This window comes from Megalopta genalis, chromosome 7 (assembly GCF_051020955.1).
Source record: "Megalopta genalis isolate 19385.01 chromosome 7, iyMegGena1_principal, whole genome shotgun sequence".
Lineage (NCBI taxonomy): Eukaryota > Metazoa > Arthropoda > Insecta > Hymenoptera > Halictidae > Megalopta > Megalopta genalis.
In genome coordinates, this window is record NC_135019.1 from 9,445,961 (window position 1) to 9,464,787 (window position 18,827).

At 47.7% G+C, this 18,827-nt stretch overlaps 1 protein-coding gene across 1 annotated transcript in view; it reads right to left on the reverse strand.

Moving 5' to 3' along the window:
* The window catches only part of Pi3K21B (phosphatidylinositol 3-kinase regulatory subunit alpha), a 55,486-nt gene extending 36,989 nt beyond the window's left edge, over positions 1–18,497 (reverse strand). The window contains exons 1-3 of the mRNA XM_076523519.1: positions 16,129–18,497; positions 13,238–15,347; positions 5,317–5,451 (exon numbers count right to left, since the gene is read on the reverse strand). Of these exons, the coding sequence (XP_076379634.1) occupies positions 5,317–5,451; positions 13,238–14,689 (1,587 nt within the window). The 5' untranslated portion in view covers positions 14,690–15,347; positions 16,129–18,497. The remainder of the gene's footprint in view (positions 1–5,316; positions 5,452–13,237; positions 15,348–16,128) is intronic.
* Between the last annotated feature and the right edge of the window lie 330 nt (positions 18,498–18,827).

Genomic DNA, 18,827 nt, shown 5'->3' on the forward strand with positions numbered 1-18,827 from the left:
AAACATTTGCTGCAAAATTCTTGTTATTATTATTATTATTACTTTTATCAGCGAATCTTGAATGTTGCTAACGTCGCCGAGATTTTTTATAATACCATCCGACGACAAGCGAATGTTTTGACAATAACAGGTTATGGAATTTTGAAGGCTATATAAAAAAAAACTAATAGAGAAAACAAAAATAAATTTGATACGCGTGTGGCACGTGCCTGTTTTCCACCGTGTCCGATAATTGAGCCGTTTATTTTGAAAGTGGCATAAGTCACTTTGTTTTTGAGTCGATATATTTAAGGGTTTGCGTTTTAACACGTTTAAAAATATGGATGCTAACTTTCGTGAAGATTTACTTGTATCTGTATCTCAGGATACTGATATATTTTTCTCGGTATAAATAATTTCGTATAAACATTAAAAAATCACCACTTTTCATTACGGTAAAGTGACTTGTGCCACTTTCAAAATAAACGGCTCGATTGTAGAAGGTAGAATCGTGTATCGAACGTCGCATCGTTCCTTGATCGAAGCATCGGTCGAAAATGAATTTCAACGTTTAATGATTTTAATAGATTGTCCACGATGTGTGTTATGGTATTCGATTAAAAACACCGACCCGAGGATCTGCATTCTTGAAGCACGATTCAACCGAACTTTGAATATTTATGAAAATTGTCTGCGTGAATTGCAGGAATCAGAATTCAGCATCGAACGTTGCACCGTTCGTTGAAAGCATCGGTCGAAAATTGATTTCGGTTATTTAGCGATTTTGAAAAATTATGGACGATGTTGCGTTTTACATCCGAATGTTCTGACTCGAAGATTTACATTCTCGAAAAGCGATTGAACCGAATCTTTATTATGCGTCAACTGCAGAAAACAGAATCGCGTCGGACGTTGCCTCGCGCATTCAGCAACCCGTCCAACATCTATTTCGGCTCTTAATCATTTTAATGAATCGACGGCGGTGTTATATTATTAGGCTGTTGCAATATTTTTGCTGTTAGGCGTTTCATCCAATTTGTTACAAAAACATCAAATTCGCTGTCCAGCCTTCGCGCGCGCTAGTATTTCTATTAAATAAAGCTGGCAAGTTGCGAAGAGACGAGCCAGCCAATTCCGACTCGATAGTACGCGTAATTTTGTTTAGCAAACAATGATGCGGTATTGCCTTTCAAAATCTCTCAATTTTGTCCGTATTTCGCTCCTTCCGTTCACGCTGTCCGCTAATATGGTTATACTTAACGTTCGACGTCCGATCATTTTAATGTCACTTTTAAATAATTATTTACATCTAAATACATCTTAACGAACCTTCTGTATGATTACACGCGAAAATATTGCATGTCTATCGATAAATATTGTAGAATATTTTCTCCGTTTATAACAAATGGCTCCTTACCTTAATAAATATAATATATAAATATAAACACTCGATCTTATTAGTTTGGAAAAAGATACTTGGAAATATACTAAGCGCGGGGCAAGCAGACCATTTTGAATTGATAAACGTTATCCGACGTACAGGTTTCGAGAAAATCGAGTTTCAAAGACAGTCGCGCAGTAGATTTCGGAGGAGGGGAGAAGGTGAGTCATGCACAGACAGACAGACGACTTCTACTTGACGCCACGTGCGTCTAGCGAATTTTCATACACGATTTTCCCGGAAAGTAACAGTCGAATGACGAAACTTTGTGTCTGTATTTCTACCAGAGACTGTAAACACTATTGTTACAATCGTACAAGGTCGATTCTCCCACAGCACGATCGATTCGATCCGTCATATCAGAACCGTATTTGCATAATGTCATATTGTAAGAGAGGTGATCGTATTTTGCAATGGAAGAAAACGAGAGATGGTATTGTCAACAGTCGAGGCCAATTTTTGAATAATTTTGACAAGTTAGAATGATTGCGTGAAACTCGATATTTATCGGTTCGAGAGACGCCCGAAACTTTGAGCATCCAAAAATCATCTGTCCGTAAACATTTATAACATAAAACATTCCCACAAAATCAAAAGAATTTGATCAATGAAAAACTGAAATTAGAAGGCTACAATTTATCATGGTGGATCGAATTGTAACTATTTCACCAGCTAAACATCCTAGTACAGTAATGTCTCCCTAACTGACGCTCGGATTGTCCACAAAAATGGACAATTTGGGAAGAGGAGATACGATTGTTCGAGCTTTGCAGCTCGTTTTTATAACTGTTGAAAATCGGTAACAATAAAAACGAGTCGCAAGGATCGAATTCGCAAGGCTCCTCTTCCCAAATTGTCCATTTTTGTGGACAATCTGTGCGTCAATTAGGGAGACATTACTGTACTATTCAGGAATATAGTAATATATTGCATATATACAATGTACAGTATATGAATATAGTATAAGAATGCATAATGTAGAATTACGTAATAACATATGGTAACACACGATAGTAAAGTTTATCTTCGAAAACCAGTGAAAAATTAGTGTCGCCCGCGAGACCGACGCGATTCCCAACACGTTGAAAAAAGCCGAGCCCAGAAAACGGCGCTTTCTGAACGACCAAATGTTGCAAAGTTAAAGAAGAAGGAAAAGAAGATGTAAAAAGAATCGCTCGCTGACTCGCCACGTGGTCGTTACCAAAGAAGGGGCAAAAAGAACGCGGAGAGAACCAAAACAAAAGAAGTTGCATAGATTTGCATAGGCGTGTACTAAATTCTCGCTAGTTCCCACCCGAGATATCCAACGTCAGAAAAGTCTGAGATCGTTAATATCTCGCAAACCGACATCGTTGATATCTAAGCGTGAACTGAAAAAACTGAAATTAACTAACGGCCAATATTTCCCTCGGCGTTCGAACGAAAGAAGCGAGTCGGGGTTCGACGATCGCGTCCTACGACGTTATAAAAATTCACTCGCGTCGTTCACAGTGGCCGCAGCCCGGCGAAAAGGAGAAACGAGAAGAGGAGGGAACGGTGGAACGAGCGGGCCCGATAGCAAGCGCGAATAACGCGGCGAATCGATTTTAAATTGCCCTAAGACGGCCAAGGATCGGCCATCGGAGGGTCCCATTCGTTGTTGGACGTCGCGCCACGTCGGGAATCCGCGCGAAGGACGAGGCGAACGGGAATCGGACGATTTCTCGCGCCGAAAGGACGCTTCGCGACGATTTACGAGTCTATTAGCATGGTAATACGCGATTTACGCCCGGAGGAGCCTTGGCCGGGCGGGTATTTTTATTCTTCTCGTCTCCTCTCGGCCTAGCGCGAGAGCCTCTCCGCGGCTAAATTTGCGGAGGATCCTCGCAGGATCCCGATCCCGACGCGCAGATAAGCCGCGACGCGTTCCGAATCGAAAAATATCCTTTCTTCTTATTAAATTCCATCCGGGATCGGTCTCGGGACCCGAACAAAACGGTTCTTTGATACATTTGCCGGGAGAAGCCTGCGGGTGCCGCAGATTACCAGTCAAAGACCAGAGCCAGGGGTAGAGGACGCCATGGATCTCTCTCTCTCTCTCTCTCTCTCTCTCTCTCTCTCTTCAGCCTTCTCGCGGAGATTCCGAAGTGGAAGCGCCAGATAACCCGAGGAAAATCCTTTCGCTGAGATACGACCGAAAGTACTCGCCAAGTATTCGCGATAAGCGATGAAAAATTTCATTACCGGGAGAAAAAAAGTGTGGTGTTGGATGGCGGAGAGCAGAGAGCAGAGAGAGAGAGATAGAAAGAGAGAGAGAGAGAGAGAGAGAGAGAGAGAGGGAGAGAGAGAGAGAAAAAGAGGAGGCGGGCTCGATAAAGCGGCCGACTGTGGCGTGCAAGGCAGACGGTACAGGGCAATTACAGGGTCAACGGGCCAAGGAAAACGTCGTCCAGATACTCTTGACTCGAGGTCATCGCCTTTGAGTACTAGCCAAAGAATTTTCGACCCCTCCTCTCCCGCAGCCGCCCCCACACGCTCGGTCCTCTACCATCTCGCCAGGGTTCCTTCTCGGGACGGGACGAGAAAAACGAGGCAAAAATTCGCGGCCGACTAGTCCTTTCGCCTTCGTCTCGCATCGACCAACTTTATCTGCGTTTAATAGCCCCTAATGTTTAGAACGATGCGACTGATAACAAGTGGAATTTTAAGTGGGTCCCCGCCGGCATCGCCCGCCCGCAGAACATGTATACGTGTCCATCTTTCTCAACCAAAATACAATGCAATTTATGGAGCGCGCCTAATTCTCTGCTTTACAGAGCGACAAACTCTGTTCGGTATTTTAACCCTTTGCACTCTCGAAGCTATTTCAACTGAAAATATAAAATCATTTTTCTAACTTACAATATTTCTATTTTATACGAGAAAATGCATTTTATGCATATATGAAAATTGACTCTTGGGACTCGCGCAACAGTTACGCTCTTAACAATTTTTCAAATGTAAACTTCGTTGATATCAAAATTATTTTAAAAGCTGATATAACAAATATTAGCGGTGCCTCAAAGTCGCCACTCGAGTGCAAAGGGTTAACACTTCGGACGCCGTTGTCGCGTACACGTTACTTCGCGAAAATTACAATAAAAATCGACTTTTGCACCGTTTTTCAAGAAGTATGCAGTTATTAATAAAGTATGTCGTCATTGTTCTATTTAAAAAGTGTATCGTAATTGCGCTATTAAAAAAGCGACACCTACACATGGTTAACATAATTGTTTGGAATTTAATTTAAAAGAATTATCTTTTACGCTGATCAATTACAATTTCTTAATTCGATTAAGATTCGCAGGAGATAAGAGTGTTGGAGAAGTAATTCGTGTATAACTTTGCTTTGCAATTTTAACTTAATTTTGCACGAAATACTTTGATTTTATGAAACTTTTGTAGGTCTTTGGCGCGGCCGTCAAAATGTGAACCGCGTTTCAAGCGGAGTATCGTTTTCGCAGGTTATTCAACGAAATTCTATCCCATCGTTTACACCGAACGGTTTCTCAAAGTGCGAAATCTTATTTCATTAATTTACACGAATTGTTTCAATATAACCTCGACTGTTCCGATTTCGCATGATCGCAATTTCTCACAGCAGTACAGAATATTTTTATTGGAACATTGACGTATTACCTGTCGCGATTCTATTAATAGGATCTTCGATGACTCTGTTATTTCTAAAAGAAGCTTAGCAATTGACTCTTGATCGACGTTGCCGCGAGATATCTTCGGAGATCGATCGGTTTGTTGCGAACAAAGTTGCAGCGATTGGCAAACAGATTTCCGGAAGGTCTTGCTTCGAACGGTCGCGGATCGAAACGGGAACGACGGTGACGCGTGGAAGTTCGATAGATCGACGGCGGGTGACTTACCAAGAGCTTCTCCCGGTCCAGATGCGGCAGATCGCTGCCCTTGATGTCCTTCGACGTGAAAACGTCCGCATAGCGGTACAGATTCAGGGCAGCCATCCATTCGACGACGTTCTGCGACGTCCACTCGCTCACGGGCTGTCGGCAGAGAAAACAGAGAACGAGATTGAGACACGGATGCTGCTGCGAGGAGGATTTTCCGGTCAAGTTCAGGTGCGAGGCGAACGAAAACTGTCGCGCGACAGAGGAGACTGCACTCCCGCGATGCATCGGGAAAGAGAGAACTCCCGCGTGCAGTGCTCGCGGATATGATTAATCGGCTACTTTTTTTTTCTCGCTGCGCGCGAACGGAATTACGTAATGATCCGGCAATCGGACGCCGCGAATTCCACGCCGATAAATCGCGATGACGCGCTGGCCGTTTAAAACGCTCGCACGTGCGCGAATAATTTGGTGCACTTCCTCCGGCCGATATGCGGACTCCTTGGAACGCGCTGTATATCTAACGAGCTCGAGAGTTCGCACGTGGATCGTTTGACAATATGACAAATAGAGATGCCGACAGGTTACGGCCAAAGTAATTACGATGTATTTTCCTTCTAGGTACCGGCACGATTCGCCTAAGCGCGCGTGCACGATGGATCATCGTGTTATTAGAAATGAGAGTTGAAAGTTCGTTCGGCACCGGTTCAAGGGGAAACGGCGGGTTATGCGCGGACACGAGAGACTGTACGGTAGCTTCGGGAACGAAACTCGAACCGAATTTTCTCGACAAAGCGTGCTTTCGATGAAGAAATCAAACTGCAAGCTTTCGCGCGAAAGACGCATCGCAGCGTGCTTCGCGTCGCGCTCTGTGGTAGAAGTTTCCGGGAACTACTCGAACAAGTAGGTTCGGATAGGCGAACTTGGATCGTCTTTTTGTAGTTCGCAATTTTAAGCGTATCGAGTGATCCAACGTCGATAGTCTAAAGATTTTTCGAGAAGTATGGAGCAAGCAGATTTCGATATTCTTGATCAAACATCGAACAATTGCAAACCTGTGACTCTTTATAATTTTCAGGTCGATGTTTCCAGGATACCGGGTGACTCGGTTCAAATATATTACGCATTTCGTATCTACTATTCTAGGAAACTCTGCAGCAAGTGGATTTGGACATTCTTGACCGGACGTAAAAGATTCTCTAATCTGAGGCAGTCTTTGAATTTTCAGATCGATATTTCCAACAAACTAGATGATTCGAATATATTATATACAGTTGCCCACAAAAGTGTTCGTACACCTTTTAAAAGGCAATGATTATTTTAAAAATGGTCCAAGCGAATGAAATGAATTGAATTCTTTTAGCTGATAGCGAGAAAAATGTTATCGAAATCGATTCACGTTGTTATCAGTTACAACAAATTGAAGATCGCAAAAATCGCAATTTTATCACGATTTCGACCAAAAACTGGAAAAAATCTGTAGTTTTTTAAATCTTTCAACGCCTGTACCTCGTCTCTGGGCTAATCGATTTCGTTCAAATTTTTCACACGCATATAAGTTACCGAGATCTACGAAAGGCGCTTTTTAAATTTTTGTTATAGCTTCAGATAAAAAACTTAAAAATCGAGAGCTTTTTATTTTTATTTTTTTGTCATCCCAAGTAATACCAAAATTTAAAAAAGGCACTTTAGTCATCGTCTAGTAAACCAATCCCCGTATCATCTAAAAAAAAGAAAATCAAGTCCCTTAGCCCAGTTTTAAAAATGTTATTACGTTTTGGAAGGTGTACGCGGACACTTTTGTGGCCCACTATATCTTTTATCTATTATTCTAAGTAACTCCGGCGCGAGTAGATTTAGACATTCTCGATCAGACATCGAGGAATCGCAATCCCAGACTGCGGAATCCATTGGTACAATTTCAAGCAAAAAAAGATCGTTTCGATTTTCACTAAAGAACAGAGAATCTACAATGCAAAAATCGCACGAACCAATCATCGTAGCACTCGCACCGCTGCCCAACAACACATTATTTCCTAGCCGGCGGTAGCAATCGGGTTTACAACTGAGGAATCTCGGCGCGGCGAAATGGCATCGGATGAGTCACCCGGTATACTCGAGGCTAAAAGCCTATCGAACGGTGGCCGCTGGGAGACGATGCGGAATGGTGTACCTTAGGCAGGCACCGCCATTAAATCGAACCTGTTCCCGAAATCGGTGGACAACGGTTGCCGGAGAGTTGGTCGGTGAAAACGCGGGCCCAACGTCGTCCACCACGCGACCAGGGCCTCCGATTAGATAGCACTGGCACCGTGGAAAGAAGATGAGACGGTCGTGCGCGCGTCTAAGAGCGACGCCGCGCGAGTATATCGCGACGATAAAGCGAGAGGGTAAAAACCAACGGGGGAAAAAGAAAACGTAACCTTCTCTCGTAACCTTAAGTCTACGAACGTGACGACACGAGAGCGAAGATAAGGCCGAGAGAGCTCCGCGGCTTGGCCTGGCCTGGCTATCGCCGCTCCGCAAGAAACTCGAGCCGAAATCTCCCGCGACTATTCGCGCGCGGTTCGCTTCGAAGCGGGAACGGACGCGAGAAACGCCGTGGAAATTTCACTGGCGATCATGGGAAACGTACAATGGGGACAAAGCGCCGTGGAAACGCGGATCGCTCGACGCAGGGTGTTCACGCTTTGCTGCAGCGATCGAGAAGCTTCCGAAAATAATCGTTTCGAAGTGTTATAGATCGGTTCCGATTGACGCAGTTATGAAGAACAGAAGAGCTCTCATAACTGTTATATGATGTATCGGTTCTGGCTCACAGCGGCGTGAATAATTATAGACTCAAACATAACGAAACATCGTATTTGTATATATTTCTATATTCGAGATAATGGAAAGTAGAAATATGAATAAGAATGTAAACGGCACTTTCAGTTTGGAATTATTCATTTACGTGTATACACTTGACAAAATACCGTATCTGTAAATTTCTGTTTTCTGTTATTTCTAATTTATATATATATATATATATATATATATATATATATATATATATATATATATATATAAATATATATTTATATTTTATAAGTTTTATAAATTTCTGTTTTCTATTATTTCTAATTTATATATATAAATATAAATATATATATATATATATATATATATAAATTAGAAATAATAGAAAACAGAAATTTACAGATACGGTATTTTGTCAAGTGTATACACACAAATGAATAATTCTAAATTGAAAGTGCCGTTTACATTCTTATTCATATATATTTCTACTTATTTATATATATAAATATAAATATATATATAAATTAGAAATAATAGAAAACAGAAATTTAATCGAAGAAAAATTTAACAGAAATCTAATTTATATATATTTATATTTATATATATAAATTAGAAATAATAGAGGACAGAAATTTAATTTAAGAGAAATTTAACAGAAATCTAATTTATATATATATATTCATATTTGTATATACAAATTAGAAATAATAGAAAACAGAAATTTACAGATACGGTATTTTGTTAAGTTTTCGTTCGGATAACAGTAACAATGTAAAAGTTACTTCGAGTCTATAATTATTAGACTGTGGATCTTTATGCAAAATAAAAACATTGTGCTTCCGTTGCAAGAAACAGGAACAGCATCGAAGCGGATGAAAGTGAACGAAGATTGCGTACCTTTACGCAAAATAAAAATTTTGTGCATCCGTTGCAAGAAACAGGAACTGCATTGAAGTGGGTGAAAGCGAATTAAGAGTGGGGATTTTTATGCAAAATAAAAACTCCGTGTATCCGTTTGCAAGGAACAGGAACCGCATTGAAGTGGATGAAAGTGAACGAAGACTGCGTATCTTTACGCAAAATAAAAACGTTGTGCATCCGTTGCAAGAAACAGGTACTGCGTTAACTTTCTTTTTTCTCGTTTCGAATGATTTTAATGAGTTATAAATCATACGATCGAATTATAAAATACTTCGAACAGTGCCACAGTATTGGGTTTTATCTACTCGGATTTGTTACGAACGCGTAAAATCAGCAGTCAACTAATTATGCGCATCGCTGCACATCGGTTTCGTTTTCGGTTCATAAGAACCGACGTTCACCGTGCACGTGGCACAGAACCGAAACCAAGAACCGACAAGTAACAGTTTATGGAGCCAATATAACACGAATTCCGAAGAACCGATACCGATACAAGCCATAACCGATGTACAGTAATGTCTCTCTAATTGACGCTCGGATCGTCCACGAAAAATGGACAATTTGGGAAGAGAAGATACGATTGTTCGAGCCTCGCAGCTCGTTTCTTATAGTTGTTGACAATTCGTGGCTATAAAAATGAACCGCAAGGCTCGAATAATCGCATCTCCTCTTCCAAAATTCGGAAGAATTCGGACTCGCGATTTCGGACTCGCACGGTACAGCAAATTCTCCCCAAATTTCCTTCAGCTTGAAAACAAAGATGGACAATCGGTTATTCGAGCCTCGCGCCACGATTCTACAATTGTTGGCAATCGGCAACTACAAAAACAAATCGCGAGGCTCGAACAATCGTATCTCCTCTTCCCAAATTATCCATTTTAGTGGACAATCCGAGCGTCAGTAAGGGAGACATTACTGTACCTGGCACCTAAAGCCATAACCGTTCGAGGAACAGAGAGCGCGACAACCCTGGTTTTGCGCACACGAAGTGACGGATGCCGATGGGATTGCAAAGCGGGATGAAAGTGAATTTAACTTCTCGATAGTCGTTGGTATAATCGTTTTAAACGGGGAATCGTTTTCTGTCCGCGTTGGATACAGATTGGTCCGACCGTGCACCGTCCGATTCCCCTGGAACGCCGTAGTAGCTTCCCGCGGTAAGACTTTCGGAGGAAGAAACGCGCGTGGAATGGCTATAATAAGACGAACAGCCGCGCCGAGCAGGCAGCTCTTCGGAAAACAAGTCCTCTTAGTTAAATACTTTACGAGCGTTCGTCTCTACCATAAATCACTGGAAACGTCAGAAGCAGGCGCAGCAAGAAGAGTGATTCGTGACCATTAGAATCGCTAATAGAGACGGCCGGAAATCATTTGTTACTGTACAATTAACGGCAGATTGGATCGGCCGCGAGCCCTGTTGTGTCGAGGAATCGCGTGTAAATCGGGAGATAAGTTGCCCCGGCATCGAATTCGCCGAAGATAAGCGGCGGTGGTTGCGCGCGTAGAATCCGCGACGGCGGCGGCATAATTGCCGGTGGATTTTCCACGTGGAAGAAAATCCGAGAGTTCCGATCATTTCTGCGTAGAACCTGCGTAGAATCGTGACCGATTCCGGTCGCTACGCCATTGAATGCTGGCCGGGTCTCGCTCTGATAACGAAAACCGGTGTTTGTGTACAAAGTCATGCTCCGGATAGAGTCGGCCGCGGGTAAAGGGACGCCGGGGAACAGAGTGTCGCGCGGACACTTCCACAGCACACGAGGTTCGGATCGAAAAGGGAGTGTTGTCCGCGATTTATGCAAATGATCCGAGACAGTGATAAATTCTGTCGTCGAACCAGTCGGGTCACCTATTCGAGCAACGCGGGGAGGAGACACGCCGAACGATTTTCCTTGTAAACAGTTAGGTCCCGCGCGGCTCTCTCGCCGTGTCCCCGTCCGCCATTGTCGACCGTCGCGAACTTTGACTTTTGTTTTTGTCTTTTTTCTTTCGTAACTCGCGGAGGCGCCGCGCGGAAGGTGAGCAGAACGATCCGAGGAATGAGTTTCGCCTTGGTCGTAATTGATTTACGATGTTCCGATCCCGCTCCCGAGGAGGAGGAATCTAAAACGATTAAGTCATCGTTCCGACCTTGCCCGTGTGTCGCGAACTATACGGAGGAGGCGCGCGCGGTTCCCGCTGGTCGTCGCTCGATCCGCTCGCGCGGCTCTCGCGACCAGAAATTTCAACCGTGTGTAATCTTTACGCATCCGTGGCCGCGTTCGCCGGATCGTTCGATAACAAATGATTAATTGCTCCGGTTCTCTGGCGCGGACCTCGCTCGCCGCTCTCCGCTATTTTTACGGCATAACAGCTCCGGGGCACGCGTTCGCGAATCCTGCACCAGCCGGCGGATAGCCGACCAATAGAGGCTAATCGTTATCCAGCGGGGGACCCGATGCGACCAGCACGCGCGATATTTTTTGTCTTTCTCCCGAGAGCCCGACAGCAGAATTTCGCTGAACGACCGAAACGCGACACGGAAACGATGAATTAGCGTCGAACCTTATCTCGCCGACTACTCGGCACGGCTATCGATCAACAATTATAAACTTATTTTTGGTTTACGCTTACTTGCGAGTTTTTTAAGCGTATGCCTCGCTAACGATAATGCGTAATAAATTCCGAATAATTTAAAACAATCTTGCTGACGTAAACGGGAGTGCCCGACGCGCGGGCGCGATAAGAGTTAATAATAGAAAAGATTAAATAGAGCTATCGTGTCAAGAAAATGAGAAGAAAGATTTAGAAGAGGTGTTCAAAAGTCTAGCGTCGCGCGGGACAGTTTCCACTATTTATAAACGCGATTACACGTTTCCGAGATAAATGAGTAGATGGAATTTCAAACGGTAGCACTGTTTAGTTAACTGAAGTATTCCGATATTTACAACTCGTTGAAGTTCTTAAGGGAAGAATGAAGTCTTCGAGTCACTTGCGATCCTTGCAATAGACGCAGACAATTTTTATATCGCGAGAAAATCAGCAGCCTGGTGATGAAATTTAACCGTTGCATGCATCTACGCGAGGGTCAAACATTCGCGGACGACGGTTACAATGTACTTTTCAAATGCGAGACAAGATACAAATTGTCTTTAAACCCTTGCGCTACGACGAGTCATATTCGTAACGAAGATTTCATACACGATTTACTAACTATGAACGTTATCTCTTCTAAACCGACACAAAATATGAATCACCTGTCACCGAAATCTCGAAATAAAAGAATATAGAACGAATATATATGAAGGTATAGAAGAAAGAAAATTATTGAGGACGAAAAAGCGCTGATCACCGCAGTTATTAAAGAAATCGAAGTACAAAGGGTTAAGAACGAATTGCTTCGTACGAAGCTACTTCTCCGAAGTGAAATCGTAGTGCGAGGGATCAATGAAAATTCGCTTGAAACTATTTTCGAGAAACAACTACGGTAATGTCTCCCCAACTGACGCTCAGATTGTACACAAAAATGGACAATTTTGGAAGAGGAGATACGATTATTCGATCGTATCGCCTTGCGGCTCGTTTTCATAATTGTTGACAATTCGTAATTAATAATATAATTATAACAACAAATTATATATTATATATTATAATTATTAATTAATTATATTATTATTATGATTATAATATATAAAATAAATATTATATAATATGTAATATTATAAATATATTATAATATATATTAAATATTATAATTAATTATATTAAAAATTATATATTAATTATTATATTATAATTAATAACAACAAACCGCAAGGCACGAATAATCGTGTCTCCTCTTCCCAAATTGTCCATTTTTGTGGACAATCCGAGCGTCAATTAGAAAGACATTACTGTAGACCAGGAGTGTCAAACTCGCGGCCCTTGATGAACATTTTTGATGTCAAGTATCAAGACGTAAACAATAATTTAACTTTACATATGTTTATTACAATGTACCAGTCAAAATAAAAATATTTGTTTCTATGAACATTGATTTCTTTTTTTTTTGCGGCCCGCCTAAAGTTAACCATTGTTTATTTGGCCCAAGTTAGCTTTTGAGTTTGACACCCAAGCTGTGGACAGCTGACCATTTCGCGGATCCCGCTAAGAATCATTTTCCGATCGATATCGTCCGCGAAGGATGAGCAAAGCTGTCGAACAGAGAAGGCAAACGATAAAAAGAAAAAAAGTGTGTACTGACCTTGTCCTTGTCGAGAACCTGGCCCGGTAGCGCGTGACCCTTGCTAGTCCATTGGCAGAGGTGTTGCCCGTTGTACTCCGAGCAAACCACGTGGAAGCACGCATGGCACTCTGTGGGACATAGAGAACCGCACATGCAGCAGCATCCGGAATTGACGCGCGCGAATTCCGCGTAGATTCTGTCGAGGGCGGCCGGCTTGACGTCCTTGACAAGAGCGCGATGCCCGCAATTGACGCCCAAGCCCTCGTGACCGATAGCGAACGAATCGACGACATTCGCCTCGGGCGCTCTGTCGCGATGGTTTCCGTAGAAAGAGGACAAAGCGGGGCCGCCGCCGCCGTTGGCCGGATAAACGCCGACCGGCGGCCGGCGCTGCAACTGCAGTTGCGCAGCGTCCTTGCAGAAGCACATGTACCGGTGGAAGGACACGGGCCTGGCGCAGGGGAACAGGCCCCTCCAGAGACGCTCGTGGTCCCTGATCAGCTCGTCGATGTTCTTACCGACGAGCTGATCGTCCGAGCTGAACTTATTGTCCGTGGATTCGTGGCACCTTTCGACGCGAGCTTTGTCCGAGGGCGAGAGCAGACCCTCCCTGGCGAAGTTGACGCTCTGCGTCGCCAGGCTCGGCAACGTTAACAATTGGTGCCGGTTGTTGAAGCGATGCTTGACGGTCGCGTTGCCGTTCATGAAAGCGTTCGTGGTGGAGGGGAACGAGGAGGAATACGTGGCGATGACGGAGGCGTTGCTGCTACCGAGAGGGTGGGTTTGCTGGCTGTTGGCCGGTATGTAGCGTCTGATCGTGGGCAGCGAGAGGTTGCCCCTGGACCTGATCGGGTCCGAGGACTGGTGCATCTCGTTCGCGTAAACGATGGGCGTCGCTTTCGCGAGGTTCGTCGCTAGGGTCGTTTGGAAATCATTGTACGCGTTGTTGGTGTTGACGACGTTGGCCAGGAAGGCGCGCTGCAACGTCTGCGGCTGCAACGGCGGCGCGGACCTCGGCTCGCGGGCCGGCCTCAGCTGGGCCGAGGCGATGGCCACGCCGCCGCCGCCGCCGGTCTGGCACGTCGACGTCATCGAGGACGCGACCACGGTGGGTATCGCGGACACCACGCTCGCCACGGTCGCCACGGTCGTCACGGTGGAAGCGGTCGTCGTCCCGACGCCTTTCCGGAGCATATAATTGTCCGCGTCGACGGCTAACAGCCTCGACATGGCCGTCGACTTGGCCTTTGTGTCATCGTTTGGGTTCCCCTTCGGCGACCCGAGCTTGCTCCCGTCCGACCTGGATTTCGTCTCGGCGATCTTCTCGTGTTCGTCCCTGTCCGCGCTGCCACCCGCCGCCGTTATCGGATTAAACAGATCGTGTATCCTGCCTTGTAAGCTGACCGCAGGCTGCTGCACCTGCGAACCGGCGGTCGCAGCTGCGGCGGATGCGTTCGTCGCCCGCTTCATCGCTTGGCCCGATGCTCGCGATCATCAAATCCCTTTCTTTCACTCTTTCACTCTCTCTCTCTCTCTCTTTCTCGCGCGCGCGCGCTCTCTCTCTCCCTTACTCTCTTTCTCTCGCGCACACACACTCTCTTTTTCCCTCTTGCTCTTCCAGCTACGACTAGGTTTTATTGCGGCCGGCTTCCGCGGAAGCGCTCCCGTTCGAGCTCCGGACGATCCTGGTTTCCGGCGAGTCCTGAGCCTCGGTGGTGCCGCGTGAGTCACCCGTCATCGTCCTGGATCGACCGCGGAACTGTGGATTTCGGTCGATCACACCGTCTCGGCGATCGGCGCCGGCCGGCCGTCCTCGCTCGCTGAGATCCCGAAGCTGCTGGTCCTCGAGGAGTCGTCCAAGGTCACTAGCATCTCGCCGACATCGAGCCCCACGCGCCGCTCCCCGATAGGCTGTCCTCTTCCTCCACCTCCTCCTCCTCCACCTCCACCGCCCCCTCCCCCTCCTCTTGTTCCACCAGCGAAGACTCGTTCCCGTTCGACCCGATTTCGGGTCGTGTCCTCTTTGGTCCTAAGGCCGACGACACCGCAGATCCCGTGGACTCGGTCCGAGTTGCTGGCCCGTTCGAGGTCGCGCGAGGAAGCGACAACCAAGATGGGGATCTAATCTCTAGAAATCGGCTCCATTAATCGGGGCATCGTCGATCGCCGATCAGAAGCCGAAGGGAAACGCTTCGTCCGGTGCCCGTCGACGATTAACTTATCGGGCAACGCGCATTCGTATCTCTCCGATGAAAAGATTCCATTCGAGGCCAACGCGAGGGAAACGAGAGCCGCGCGGCTCGTTGCCGATACGAGGAACGGAGACGGCGATATTATGGAGGCTCGTTGAATTTCAACGCTAACCTCCGCGGCAGCGAAACGATCTCCAGCGATCCCGCGAGTCTCTCTCGCGCCGACTCGCGCGCGCGCTAACTCGGTCGAAGTGGAAATAGACGGATAACGCACGGCCGCGGAACAGATGAAGAAGAGAAAAATAAAAGGGAGGGGGGGAGGGAGAGAGAGACGAACGGAGAGAAAGAGTCGCTCCCGTGGGTGTGACCTCGTGTAAATTCGTTTTCCATAAATCTCGCTCCTACCACACGCTTCTCCCTCCCTCCTCCGCACCGTGACCCTCTCTCTCTCTCTCTCTCTCTCTCTCGCTCTCTCTCTTTCTGTTCCTCTCTCTCCTCGTCCCTCTAGCGGTCTCTGTTACTGAACAGAGTCGCGCACACACGACCTTTGTATAAACGCCGAGATTCGCCGAGCCGAACGAAACCGGTTTCGTTAAGCAACGACACCGAACGATTTTCAGCGTACTCCCGCGCGCGTGTACACCCTCGATTGACCCTCGTGGCTCGACGGGTCCCGGAGAAGCGGTTCCCTTCGTCGATTCGATCCAATGATTTTACCAAAACGTTCGCCGTCCGAGCATAGGCCAGCGATCGAGCGATCGTTTCCGAGATCGAGGGACATGCGCTTTCGCGCGGCCGCCTCGATTCAATTCGATTCGCAGATCGGTCCTCTTCGCCTTCGTCGACTTCCGCGTGTCTGGCCGTGCCTAACCGCGGTTCCGTTTCGCACCGCGACCCAACCTTCTTGTCCGTGGATCGCGCGTAGATCCCGGCGAAGGACGGCTCCGTATCTTCGTTAACCTTCGTTTAATTGCGGCCGATACAACCGGTCTCCGAGAGCGGGCGGCTCTCCCCGTTGTCGCCTGCTGCTCTGCTGTTGCCGCTGCTCGCCGCCTAGCTAGCTAGCTAGCCTTCTCGTTAATTCGAGACGAGTTTAGGTTTAGCGCAACGGGTCTCGTATTACCATGGCCGAGCAGAATATCCTCGGCTGAAAACGTGACCGAGAGCCGACGCGTATCTCGGTCAGCCGATTTCTCCGATCCCTCGCAGTCTGCGCTATCCGGTGGTCGGACCGATCCGTGGCACACGGTGTGTTTTCGGTGTCGGTTCGCGAGAGAGCACGTTGATCACGGAACGCGCACAGATCAGCGCTCTCGCCCTTATCACGAGCACGGCAAGTTCGCGACTGATGCGTCTCCGCCGACTGTCCGTCAGCGATCCTCCTCGCTAGATCACTGGGTGGAGGCACGTTACCGGCAGCGAGTAGCCCGGTCGCGTCGGTAAAGCAGACCGTCGCCGGACTGGTTCTCGCTGTCTCGTTCCGCGTCTCGCGGCACGTGCACACTCCTCGCTTCTTCTATCCGGTTCCGACGCGAGCACCTCGATTATTCCTCTTCCGTTTCGCTCCGTTCAGAGCCCCGTCCGGCTTCGGGGGCTCCGTCGATAAAACTTGCCCGCGCGAGGTTCGCGACACACCAACCCCACCGACGATACCCGAGCTTCCCAACTCGGACCCCCGGCACCCTACGCAACCGGGCGAAGGGAAATAATCCACTCGAAACGCTCTTTCTCTCGTCTCGCCGATATCGCGGCCGGAACGCACCGACGTTTATACGCGCCTCCTCGTCGAGGCAGCGCACGCACCACGGGATGGAAAAGTCCACTGGGCACTGCACTTTTTGCACCGGCGGCCTGCACCACGCGCACACCTGCACACACGTCACTCCGTGCACATACGTGCACGACACCTATCCGCCTGTCCGTCTCGCTCTCGCTCTCGCGCTGCCACTGCGTCCCTCTCGCTCCCTATCGCTCCGGTATCCTCTCTCTCGCCCCTTCTACGCCGGACTCTCCCTCTTTCTCGCTCGCTGCCCCCTCCACTGTTCCCTTCCTCGTCGCGCACACGGATCCGCTGTCCTCTATTCTTTCCACTCTTCCCCTGGCGAGCGCACAGCCGGTCTACACGCCGACTGGCAACCGTGGGCCAAGTCTCGAACTTCTTTCCCCTTTTTTCTCTCTGCCTCTATCTCTCTCCCTCCTGCTCGCACACACGCGCTAGAGCTCTCTCTCTCTCCCTCTCTCTCTCTACCTCTTTCTCTTTCTCTCTGCCCGGTTTCTTCCCGGTTCTCTCGGTTGCTACCTCCGTCTCGCTCGCACCGTGTTCTCCTATCTCGACTTTTATCTCTCGCTGAGCGTGCACCGGAGAACGGTCCCAAGAAGTTTTCGGCTTTCACTCGTTCGCGAGAGCAGCAGCGTCTTCGTTATTCTCTCGGAAGAACGCTGCCTCCCGTCTCCGCCGACCAGCAGAACGATCTATGTGTTCCTCTCGACGCCGAACCCTTTTTCCCGGCTCCTCTTTCCGCACGACTCTCTGTTGCCACCGTTCCTCTTTCTCTCTCTCTCTCTTTGTTCTCACTCCGTCTCTTTCTCTCTCTTTTTCTCGCTCTCGGGCTGATCGTTCGGTGTGTCAAGCAATTCCGCTCCGGCCGAGACACACGGCTGTCTTTCACTGGTTTTTATTACGGACACCACACGCGCCGATTCCCCACTGTGTGTAGGCAGTTGCCATCCGCCGCACGATTCACCACGATCCCCTGCCAGAGAGAATATCCTCTTCTCCGGCGGCTCGGCGCACAGCTGACCGGCCGGTCCGCCAAGTTCGGTCAATAGCCATAGCAGTCGCAGCCTATCGAGGGTAGCTCGTGCTCGACCGTCGGCGTTGCGACTCGGCCGGTTCCGCCTTGTTTCGGCCGTTTCCGTGCCCTTTACGCGGCGCCACCGGCGTGCCGAGTCGCTCGCGGGCCCCCGGGCACCCGCGAGCCGATCGAAGCCGGGCTTCGTGGAAATTTCTGGCCGCCGCCGTCGTTTCACGCTTCGAAGCCCGTCCCCGAGCTTCGTCCGCCACGGATTTCCCCACGACCGACGACCTAACCGGTACAGGTGACAACGGGAAGAAACGCGATATCGGAGGGTTGAAATCTTCGGGACGCCGGGGAATTTCGGTTTCCCGTCGGATTTCGGGGTTAATATCGCTCCGTCGATCGCGATCGGTCTGTCGCGGGCTCGGGCTTGCTCTTATCTAGGCCCGATAAAGTCCGCAACGGGCGCATCTGCCGGCGATTTTCCGCGACGGAACAGATCGGCTCTGCGCGCGATAGAAAAAAAAAAGTCGCCGAACGAGGAAACGCACCGGCGATAAGCCCGTAGTATTCGTGACTAAATCGAGCCGGGCCGACACCGTGCGTGGGAGATACCGT